The 11421-nt window shown below is 46.4% G+C and overlaps 1 protein-coding gene across 1 annotated transcript; it reads left to right on the top strand.

The window, feature by feature from the left end:
* Positions 1-1387: 1387 nt before the first annotated feature.
* On the top strand, positions 1388-4255 carry LOC138968810 (ankyrin-3-like). The gene is made up of 3 exons (XM_070341494.1): positions 1388-2185; positions 2969-3067; positions 4082-4255. Exons 1-3 carry the CDS (start codon positions 2072-2074, stop codon positions 4253-4255), a joined length of 387 nt encoding a protein of 128 aa, XP_070197595.1. The 5' UTR covers positions 1388-2071.
* Positions 4256-11421: the final 7166 nt, after the last annotated feature.

Here is an 11421-nt window from a genome sequence, read left to right as displayed (position 1 = left end):
TGCAACTCTTTTGCCGGATTATCAGGGGAAGCTACCCATAGTTTCCTTCTAGATTCACACGAGTACCCTACCCTAAAGTGAGGTCATATCCGCAATCTGCCGTCTGCTAGCTGGTGGAAAATTTGAAGTTGAAGAAGCGTTTCTAACATTTCCTGGCAGATTTTATGTGAACTATGGGGCTCAGTGTCAAGAAGAGAAAAGTATAAGATAAAAGGTAAAGATTCTTGCAGTTCATAGTGTAAATTGTCCGTTCTTTTTGCGCCATTGTGTGCTGTAATATGTTTATCATACTAATGAGTTGTGCACGTACAACACGCATACGGGAGTAAATCACCATGTTACGTTGTATTAATAAGGAGAGCATTGTATCCACACACTATTAAATGATTGAATATGCGTTTAGAAGTGCTTTCACGTGGCCAAGTAAGAATTATGAAATAAGTAAAATCAATTGTTCACTAAACACTTCCACATGTATAGAATAACCACCGGAGGTCAATGCCAATAGTCATGTAGACCTACATGTTTTCAACAAATTTCAACATTAATTGAGATAGTTTTAGGACATACACAGAACACAAAACATGAACAATAATATTTTAAACAATATTTACACAACATAGCAGTCTAAAAAGGCTGACAAAGCCTAAGGCAAAAAAAAAAAAAAAAGTGTGGTTAAGGTAACATAGCCAAAAAAATAGGGTAGGAAGGTAGGCAATAAATTTTTTTTCAAAACTTTTTTTTCTTAATAGCAGAGCAACCAAGCGTCTAGCACTCGCAACCGAAGAAGATGCCGCCATTTTTGTCATGGCAAGCGTCTGTTGGGCCTTTTTAGTAGGAGTTATTTCCCTTGCATCGTCTGTCGTCTGTATGATGACTCGAGCGCATTCGCTTTCATTGAGTTTTCTGCACTCGTTTTCTTGTTTTCCTTCTTTTTTATGACAAATGTAATAAAAAGTTATAGGGTCGGCCCCTAAAAATAGGGTAGGTCGGGTTACCGTAACCACACCTATTTTTTTTTTAGGCCTAATAAACCACTTATGCTATGTTAATATTGTTTTATGTTTGTATCACTTTAACTTTACAACATATATATATACCTGAAGCTTTTATAAGCGAAAATTCGTATTATTGTGCTGTCCTTGTATCGGTGAGTACAGAACTCTTTTGTTTTTCAACTTTGTTCATCTTACCACAGTCAATTTGTTATTTAGATTGACATATATATATTTATCATTATATATATGCTCACAAGTCAAATATGATTGGCAGCAGTCTACTGACAAATTCACCTACCAGGACCATGTCTGTGGATGTGACTGCCCGTAGATTGTTCTGACAAATGACATCGCTTTACGCGACTTGTTAGTTGTTGTCATAGTTTTGGCCCTGTTTTCAATTTTTGAGTCACTTGAGAAAAAGTGACTCTATGTAATCGGTCAGTGTTAGTCTGTCCGGCCGGCCGTCCGTAGACACCACCTTAACGTTGGACTTTTCTCGGAAACTATCAAAGCGATCGGGCTCATATTTTGTTTAGTCGTGACCTCCAATGACCTCTACACTTTAACGATGGTTTCGTTGACCTTTGACCTTTTTCAAGGTCACAGGTCAGCGTCAAAGGAAAAATTAGACATTTTATATCTTTGACAAAGTTCATCGGATGTGATTGAAACTTTGTAGGATTATTCTTTACATCAAAGTATTTACATCTGTAGCCTTTTACGAACGTTATCAGAAAAACAAGGGAGATAACTAGCCTTTTCTGTTCGGCAACACACAACTTAACGTTGGGCTTTTCTCGGAAACTATAAAAGTGACCGGGCTCAAATTTTATGTGAACGTGACTCATTGTGTTGTGAATAGCAATTTCTTCCTGTCCATCTGATGCCTCATATAATATTCAGAACTGCGAAAGTGACTCGATCGAGCGTTTGCTCTTCTTGTTAACATGTTCTGTTTGCTCGTTTTTCATGGACAGTTAAGTTTCTTCAACTGTACGTGTGATGGTGTTATGTTACAGATGTAAAAATGACCAGTGCATACAAGCATAACAACGGCAAGGAGAGCTGAGATGACGATGATATCGGATGCAGACGCCACCTTCCTGCGTGCAGTGAGGTCGGGCGATCTGGAGGAAGTGCTTGCTGCTCTGGACAAAGGCCAGGATGTGGACACTGTCAACTTTGTGAGTTGGTTTCCGTCAACATTTGACATTTTTACACATCTCTTCTCCCAACTTACTTGTTTGCAGCGTTGTGGTGGCTGTATAAGGCTGCTATAGCATTGTCTCAAAATGAAAGTGATAAGAGTTGTCCGTCCCTACCATTGCCCGCGGCGCTGTCGGCGGGTAGTTCCGGTTGTTTTGTTTACGTCCAAAATGGCTGAACAAGAGAAGATTAGTGGTGGAGGGAAATGTTACTGTGTCTGCTGTTCAAACTATGTGGGTAAAGAAGTTCAAGGGCGGATTGTCATGCGGTTTCATTTTGCAAACACAAACCGGAACTACCTGCCGTTCCAGGGGCGCAACTCTGTCCGACTATCACGTTAGTTTTGAGACAGTGCTATAGCAGGAGATCTGGTGTTCGGTAATACAGTGGAACCCCCCTTTTAAGACCTCCAACATTCTGAGAAAATCGGGTCCTGAATAGGAGAGAGTCTTAAAATGAGGGTAAAGTTACAGAGGTTATGAACAGAAAGTCTGAGAAAACAGGGTCTTAAAAGGGAGGGAGTCTTAAATTGGGGGGTCCTAAAATGGGGGTTCCACTGTACATTTATTGCTGACACGGTGACATTGAGGTTGATTTATTTGTTGAGTTTTTCCTGGTGATTGAGCTTTGCTGTGACTTATGATTATGGAGGAATTAAGGGTCATGTTGACTGTTCTGTGCCAGATCTATTATATTGTTTCACAGCAGAAAACACAGCTGTTTGATGTTTTGTGAAGACTAAACTATTTTTGTTTCCCCAGCATGGTTTGAGTGGCCTTCACCTTGCCGCAAAAGAAGGTCATGCTGAGGTCATGGTAGAGCTGCTGAATAGGGGAGCCAGTCTGGAGGCCAGGACTCAGGTAAGTTTGTTGTAGTTTTGAATACGAACATTCAGTCTCTGTGATTTAGGTTGCTGTTATAGTTTTATTTTCAAATCTATCATACTATGAACATTATTTTTTTATTTTTATGACCTGATGTTTTTCACTTTATACATTGCTCATCAGGTACTGAAACAAAGAAAATATTATATATGCATCACAGAAATTTTATGTCTGTGGCTGAGCATGCATGAACCGGGATTACTCTTATCTCTTGAAACACCTCTAAGTGCTATAGATAATCCAAAGCTTGATAGCTGTCTTGTCCTTTTGTTTAATTTTGCCTGTCTTTTTTTCGTCACACTCAGTTGTCCTTAATGTTTTCAGGCATGGTACTCTTCCGCCAATCGGCGGAAATCCGCCGAAAACGAAAATCCGAAAAAAATCTGCTGATTGACTTGAGATTATTATTTTTTCTTACTCAAGCCTTGTTATCTTTCACTTATATCCCTCTCAGCTTCAAGGAGAGGGCACTAAACACATTTGAATTAGTAAAAAGTCGTCAGCTTCAGGGGGGCGTTGCCCCCTGACCCCCACAAGGGACGCTGCCCCTTGACCCCGCCAGGGGGCCTAAGCGGCCCCCTGGACCCCAGGCTTGATTTCAGCTGAAACTGCCATTCCTTCAGTAACATGCCTGGTTTGCTTGGGCGCTAAGGTTGTGAGATTTTTCAGAAAGATGTTCTTTCTAAGCTGAATGGACAGAGCTTTTGTGGAAACAAAATATCTAATAAACAAAGGGAAGTAAGCGCTCTGAATGACATGTGTAATGGAGTAATTAAGTGAGAGTTATTCGGAACCATTATCCTGGCACCTGAGAGAATAACAAGCATTGAAATGAACAAGTGACTTTCAGCCTCAAAAACAAAATAATTTTATGTTTGCTGTATATTCCAGAAGCAAAATAATTTTGAAATCAAGATCATTTTATGTTTGCTTTATATTCCAGAAGCAAAATAATTTTGAAAACAAATTTATGTTTGCTTTATATTCCAGAAGCAGAACACTGCTCTCCATGTGGCGGCTCTGGCAAGACAGGCTGGAGTTACACGACTGCTGCTGGACAGAGGGGCTGATGCTAATGCTGTTTCCGTATGTTCTGTGATGAGTGTATATCTGTCTTTTGTTGTTTTGATTGTTTTGATAGCGTGTGTGTTTGTGTGTGAGTGAGACAGAGAAGTATCAAAACAGAAACACAAGAGAGATTGAGTGAGCGAGAATGTGTGTATGCATGCAGGTGTGTGTGTGTGTTAACGTGCATGTGCGTGTGTGTGTGGACATGTGTGTTTGTGTGCACCTGTGTGTTTGTGTGCACATTTGTGTGAGTGAGAAAGACAGAGAGAGGGAGTGAGAGAGAGAGTGTGTGTGTGTGTGTGTGTGTGTGTAGATAAACATGGGTCTAAATGGGTCGGCCTGTGTGTATGGATCTACAATTATAATAACAGTTTGTTCTTTATTTCAACAGAAAATGGGCTTTACTCCTCTTTATCTCGCAGCGCAGGAGAATGGAGCGGATATCGTGGATATGTTGCTCCAAGCAGGTGCCGACCAACGAATACACACCGTAAGTTAACTTCACTTAATATTTAGATGATCAGCACACAGGGGCTGTCTGGAAGTCTAGGCATACCTCTTTAGCCATTGATGTGGTCCTCACATTGATGATAAGTAATGTTTAACGCCCTCACAGTAAAACCATTAGGAGCATGTTCTCCGATGTGACCCCAACTTTAGATCGGGAAAAAAAGAGACCGAAAAATAAAAAGGGCCACCGCATGGGGGGGGCACCCTAGCCGGAGGTGGTTTCAAGTAGCGTCATGGAGTTAGTTTGGAGATCCAGCTGGATCATTATGTATCAGTGCTGGCAGTCAGCGCTGCCGTTGTGGGTCTCTTTTCACTTTGAATGGAGTTGTGGTGTCACGGTACAGTACCCGGGGCAAGTGCCTTGCCGTCTGGTGGTTTGTTTTGAGACGGTTTGGTTTGCAAAGAGCCTTAGATGCCACAGCCTCGGCAGTCTAAGGTCCTATGCGTGTCTGGAGGCACATGGTGTCTGAAACGCTTGTGGAGCTGTAGCATCTGCTCCCTCACATTTTTGCCTCTTTGGCTTTATATACGCAGACTACAGCTCAGCTCAGCTCAGCTCAGTTCAAGGCAGCAGTAAAGTGAGCACCTGAAAAGCCCAACCCACTTCTCACTTGCTTTCCAGCCATCGTTCTAGAAATGGTTCATATGTAACCATACTGAATTTAGGAGTTATTTATCATTCAGTGGTCCAGTTATAAAAGAAGGGAGTCGTAGACGCAGTGGTATTTTCTTAACTTATATACTATTTAGCGAACAGTGGTATCCCCCTTTTAACCCCCCAATTTAAGACTTCTTCTATCTAACCAAGTGCCGAAACACAACAATCACCTTTGGAGGTGAAGTCCAATCAATCAGGATTGAGAATTTTAGAGCTAATTTCTGAGCCCTTGATAAATGATAAAATCGTTTATTTAACGTCACTCTGTAAAAACATTGGCGACATTTGTCTTAGATTAAAAACACACACAGGTGCGCACACAAACTTTCCCTTTATGTACAGTGGTTCACCACCCCGCACACTCTCGCTCATCTAATTAAAAGTGGTAATAAGAGATACTTGGATATAAAAGGGTATTCTTAAAGGTTCTGATAAAAATATAAAGTAGCTATGAGAAACAATGGCGTTAGTTGCAGTAATGTCTCTTCATATCCAGGGACCAAGTGGGTGCGTGTGCACAAGTCGAGCGATAAGTTTGGGACCTTGCCACCCAAGGTCTTTATTAAAACTTAAAAGATAGCTTAATTTTTCATTTGGGGTATTTGGCAGGATATTTCTGTTCGAGTTTATAAACTGAGTCAGGGGTTGAAAGTGGCATGGTCTGGGTGGCCGAGTGGTAAACGCACTTGCCTCGGAAGCGAGAGGTTGCGAGTTCGACCCTGGGTCAGGGCGTTAGCAATTTTCTCCCCCCTTTCCTAACCTAGGTGGTGGGTTCAAGTGCTAGTCTTTCGGATGAGACGAAAAACCGAGGTCCCTTCGTGTACACTACATTGGGGTGTGCACGTTAAAGATCCCACGATTGACAAAAGGGTCTTTCCTGGCAAAATTGTATAAGCATAGATAAAAATGTCCACCAAATACCCGTGAGACTTGGAATAATAGGCCGTGAAAGGTGAATGCTCGCCCTAATAGGCTTGAGGTTTGCTGGCCGATGTGAATGCGTGATATATTGTGTAAACAATTCCATCTCACACGGCATAAATAAATCCCTGCGCCTTGAATCCGTGGTTGAGATATGTGCGCGATATAAATTGCATAAAATAAATGAAAAAAATGAAAAAAAATGAGTTCAGATCACACTCCAAAGTCAAATGAGCAATGCTGAGGTCGGATTGACAGGTGCATTTAAGCTCTAGAAATTGGTAGTTCCCAGCTTCTGCCCTTAGGCGGTTAATCCTTTTTATTACACGTGGGCATGCATTATAGGTGTTCATCTGTTTTGATGGGGCTTCCCGAATGAACCAGCCAGAGCTTAAAGCCGTGTGCATGTATTTGTTCTTCCATTCTCTCCAGAGAAGAGAGTCTGTAAGGCAACTGATCTCAGAAGCAGACAATGGCAGGTCTACCTCTGAGGCGCCTATGCCTTGGGCAGCTTCTTTAGTGTCTTTGTCTGCTCTCTCGTTTCCAGGCACGTTCCCTTTAAAAACTGTCAAACCCCATCACAAACAGAAAAACAGAACTCTACAATCCACAGGTGTCTAGCCGGCGAGCTTTAAATAGCTCACACTCAAAGGCCAACAACTCTGCAGAGCCTGCTGTGAAGGGCGACGGTAGTCTCCCTGTCACATCTTTTTTAAGACCCTGTTTTTTCAGACTTTTTGTTCATAAGCTTTGTAAATTTACCCCCATTTTGAGACTCCTTCCTTTTTTAGACCTGATTTGTCAGATTTTTTGAGGTCTTAAAAGGGGGGTTCCACTGTACTAGATGAAGACATGGACACTGTACACTGCAAGCCAAAGTAAAGTGTGCATCATTTTTTGTCTCTCAGGTTGATGGGTTTTCACCGTTTGCCGTGGCAGTGCAACAGGAGAATGCGGAAGTGATCAGTGTTCTCTTGCCAAACTGGAGGAAAACAGCCGCTGACTTTGCACTGCGACTCCTCGCCGCACAAGGACAGGTTTGTTTTATATTATGCTTGTCTCACGCTGTGAATAGATGATACAATTAATAGGTCATAATAATGTTAACTGGATGCAAGTTTTTGTTGTGTGCATTGGAAGCGCAGCGGCAATCAGATTTTTATTTTTTCAAGCTTTATATGTGGAAAATAAACAAATCTACCAGTATCCTGCAGGAATCTATGACTGCAAAAAGCGTAGCCATAGTTGACCTTCTGTTCAAAAATCTTTCTTGCTAACATGAATGTTTAATTTCAAGTGGGAAAAAAACCCACATATCTTTATTAGCAGAGCTTGGCGAGCTTATCTAGTATGGGATTAAATTACATATTCTTACTCCGAATCACATATAGCAGTTGACACCGTCTGGTATGCTAAGGTACTGAAAGCGCTACCCATCTTTAAAGTAATTAAAGGGAAGCAACCCCACACCAAAAAAGCTGGAACTAGCATATGGTAGTGAGCTACCCCCTGGGAGTTACCTCCCATTAGCTACTTCCCATCCCACGCACGTGGCTACTTCATTCCGACTTCAGCTGTCCTGGTGAGAGGTCATTGAATTTTCTGTGCGCTACTGTGGCTGCCTTGTGCTGTTTCGTTCACCTGCTGGCCACGTAACTCATCTTGTCTCCCGTGCGGGCGCCTGTTTTGGTGAGCTCGTTCTGTATTTTTCTGTTTTCGAACTTGTGCGTTGGTTGCTGTCTGTTGTCCTTTGGACATTGTTCGTCAGTAACCTGTTGTGCTTTCGCCATTTTGTTTACAGTTAGCTTTGCTGGCTTGTATTTTGTGGTGTGTTCTCTGACGCTTGTGCATTGTGTGTTGCAAGCTTGGTTCGTTTTTATTTTGCTGTAGTTACTGCTTAGCTGTCCGTTAGGACTTTCGTTTTCAGTAACTTTTTCTGTGAAATTTTTTCGCTTGTTTCTTGTTTGTTGTTGGTCAGCATGGCAGACCAGGATAAACGTAAGGGTAAAGGAGACATTAAGGGCAAGATTAAGCCCAAGTCCTCTAGCTCTAAGCCTGTTGTATTGGTGTCAGACGCTGCACGCAACACAATTTTGTCAGTGCCTATTTCACCTCCGCTTTCTAGCACCCCCGTTTGTGCTAGTTCTACTGTTGTTTCTGCGCCCTCTGCTTTGTCGGCGTCGGACCAGGGGACGCTTGTGTCCTCTCTCTTGCAGACTCTTATCCCGGAGATTCGCTCTCTGGTACAGACAGAGATGCAGCGCTCGTCTACTCCAGTTAGCGCTGCCGTTCCGGTTTCGGGGGGGGACACTCAGTCCCTCGCTTCCGGGAAGGTTTCTTCTGTTTCCGCTCCTCAACTTCCTGTCTCGGGTGGAGACGTTTCAAGTAAGTTGAACCGGTCCTCTTGCTCTCGTGAAGCGCCTGGACAGCCCCGTGCGGGCAACGGTTCGTGTGCGCAGGGTCACTCCCTGCTTTCGGCTGGCGGCAGGCCTCCTCTTGTAGAGCAGGACTCTGTTAGCCAGCAGCGGCGACCGTTTACGGTTACTGCGCTTCCGGCTCCCGCCGGAAGCATAGGTCCCCCCACGCTTGCTCGCAATGCCAGCCGCGATGGGATGGATCATGAGCTGGCCTACGGGCTTCACGGCTTCCGGCCGCAGTTCGTGCATTCACCGCTTCCGCCCCCGGCGGTTATGGTGTCTGCATTTCCGGCTTCGGCCGGACACGCTGTCCCTCTACCGTCCACTTCCTCTTGGATGGCGGAGAGGGAACAACAGCGTGATGCTTTTGCACTTCCGGTGCTTCAGCACGGACGGTCGTCTCTTTCCTCTGCTGAGGTTTTGACTTCCGCCCAACCACATCCGGCGTTCTCGGACGGTGTTCCGGTTTACCCTCTCCCTACTGGGCAGGGTTTAAACCAGGACGATGTTCGTGGGTACAGGTTTCCGGTTTCCGGTCATCCAGAGTACCCTTCAGCCACTGTGGTTGATGACTACGGTCGTTCTTCGCTGATGGATCAGTCTGAACTGCAGTCAGTGGTCAGCGAAGACACCCGTACTGTGTTTTCCTCTCAGCTCAAGTCCATTCTTGACTCTGCAGCCGAGGTGACTTCGCGGTATTTTGCAGAAGGTGTAGCGACGTCCGCTACTTCCGTTTCGGCGGCGCCTTCAGCTATGGCAGACTTCCTGCCGGATAAGGATGACGCTTCCTCCTTCCGGTTTGTGGAATCTCCGTCTGTCTCATACCACCTGTCCCAAGTTCTGGTGCACCCGAACAAACGGAGCAGTGGTATTCCGGTTGAGCCGTTCCCTCTTCTGGCACCTTTTGGGCCGGTTCCGGAACGGGCTCGTGGTTGGCTTGCGGATGAAGGGCAGTCCTCTTCCTTTGTGCATTCTGCACAGAAGAGGATTGCTTTCCCTGTCCGTAGCCGCAACCTCACCACTTCCTTTGCTCTCCCGCGTGCCATCTTACCGGTGACGCAGGAGCTGCAGGCTTTGCTTGTCAAACCAGTCAAGTCTGACTCGGTTGTGCCAGTGCGGGAGGGTACTCTTATCTCCCTGGAGGAGATCGGTCGTCAGCTCTTGGAGCTGGCTTCCATCTCCGAGACGCTGGTGCGGGCACTGTCTCGGTCGTTGACCGACTCTCTTGTCCCTTTTTCCCTCAGTGAGGAGCAAAATGCGGATGATGTCTCCTCCCTGCTTACGGCCCTGGCGAAGGTCAATGAGGAACAGACTCGTCTCTCCTCTTTGCAATACGCGCATGCGGTCTTGACAAGGAGGGAGTTGTTTCTTGCCAACTCTCAGTTTGCCGATCAGGCTACCAGAGACACACTACGTGTGTCTCCGGTTGTAGAGGGATCGCTGCTCGGCCACATGGCGCTTGTCGCTCGGCAGGCAGAGATTCAGTCCAACAAGGACGCTCAGTTCCTGGACATGGCTCTACAGGGCGCGAAGCAGGCTAAGCCTTCCCAGCAGGGGAAGTCTCAGCCGAGTTCCAAGCCCAAGCCTGCTCAAAAGAGGCCTGCTCAGCAGAGCTCTCGAGGTGGCAAGAAGAAGACAGTGTCGGGAAGGGGGCGTGGCGGCTCTAGCAGCAAGCCTCACCCCCAATGAAGCGCCCCCGGTCTCACCCCCCCCCCCCCCCCGCCCTCCACTTTGGTGATGGCGGGGGGCCTCTCCCGGGCACTCACCCATTGGATGGTCTCAGTAGACAGCCAATGGATAGTGGGAGTTGTGAGATCGGGCTTCCGTCTCTTATGGCGGGAGGAGAAGGCTCCTCTTTCCCGACATCCGCCACGCTTCAAGCCCCCCTGCTCTCAGGAGGCAAGATCCGTTCTGCAAACGGAAGTTGCCTCTCTGGTGCAGAAGGGGGCAGTGGAGAGGGTCCTGGACCAAAGCTCCCTGGGATTTTACGGGCGCCTTTTCGCCGTGCCCAAAGCTTCAGGGGCGTGGCGTCCGGTCTTGGACTTATCTTTTCTCAATACTTTCTTGAGAGAGATAAAGTTCAAGATGGAGACGCCCGCCAAGGTCAGAGACTCTCTCCGCCCAGGAGATTGGGCGACCTCCATAGACCTGACAGATGCATACTTTCACATCCTGGTGCATCCGTCCGACCGGAAATGGCTTCGTTTCCGGTGGGACGAGCAGGTCTACCAGTTCCGCGCCCTCCCTTTCGGTTTGTCGCTCGCACCATGGATTTTTACCATGGTGGTCCGACAGCTGGGCGCTCTGGTGAGGTCTCAGGGTATCCGCCTGCGGGTTTACCTGGACGACTGGCTCGTTCTGAACCAGTCCCAGGCAGGCTGCACGCAGCATACCCAGACGGTTCTTCGGGAAGCCCACTCGTTGGGGTTCTCGATCAACGCGTCAAAGTCGGAGCTGACCCCGTCGCAGACGTTCACCTACTTGGGGATGTCCTTCGACACGGTCGCTTGGACTGTCCTCCCCTCTCAAAAGAGGGTGGACAAGCTCCAAGCTCAGATACGCTCGACTTTGCCCCTCCTGCAGGCGCCCCTTCGCTCTCTTGCCTCCATCTTGGGACAGATGGAATCCATGGCTCTGTTGGTCCCTCTGGGTCGGGTACACAAGCGTCCTTTTCAGGCAGCTCTGAAGCCGTTTGTGGGCTCGACTCGGGTGGATTGGAACGTCCTCGTCCCTCTCCAGGGATGGTTCCAGTCTAC

Source organism: Littorina saxatilis, linkage group LG1 (assembly GCF_037325665.1).
Source record: "Littorina saxatilis isolate snail1 linkage group LG1, US_GU_Lsax_2.0, whole genome shotgun sequence".
In the NCBI taxonomy this organism is placed as follows: Eukaryota; Metazoa; Mollusca; class Gastropoda; order Littorinimorpha; family Littorinidae; genus Littorina; species Littorina saxatilis.
This window is presented reverse-complemented; position numbering and strand designations above follow the sequence as displayed.

Excerpts from the sequence above, each read along its gene's own strand:
- LOC138968810 (XM_070341494.1), top strand. The coding sequence starts at position 2,072 with ATGACGATGATATCGGATGCAGACGCCACCTTCCTGCGTGCAGTGAGG. Across the intron at positions 2,186-2,968 it reads ATGTGGACACTGTCAACTTT|CATGGTTTGAGTGGCCTTCA; the intron begins GTGAGTTGGTTT and ends TTGTTTCCCCAG. Across the intron at positions 3,068-4,081 it reads GTCTGGAGGCCAGGACTCAG|AAGCAGAACACTGCTCTCCA; the intron begins GTAAGTTTGTTG and ends TTTATATTCCAG.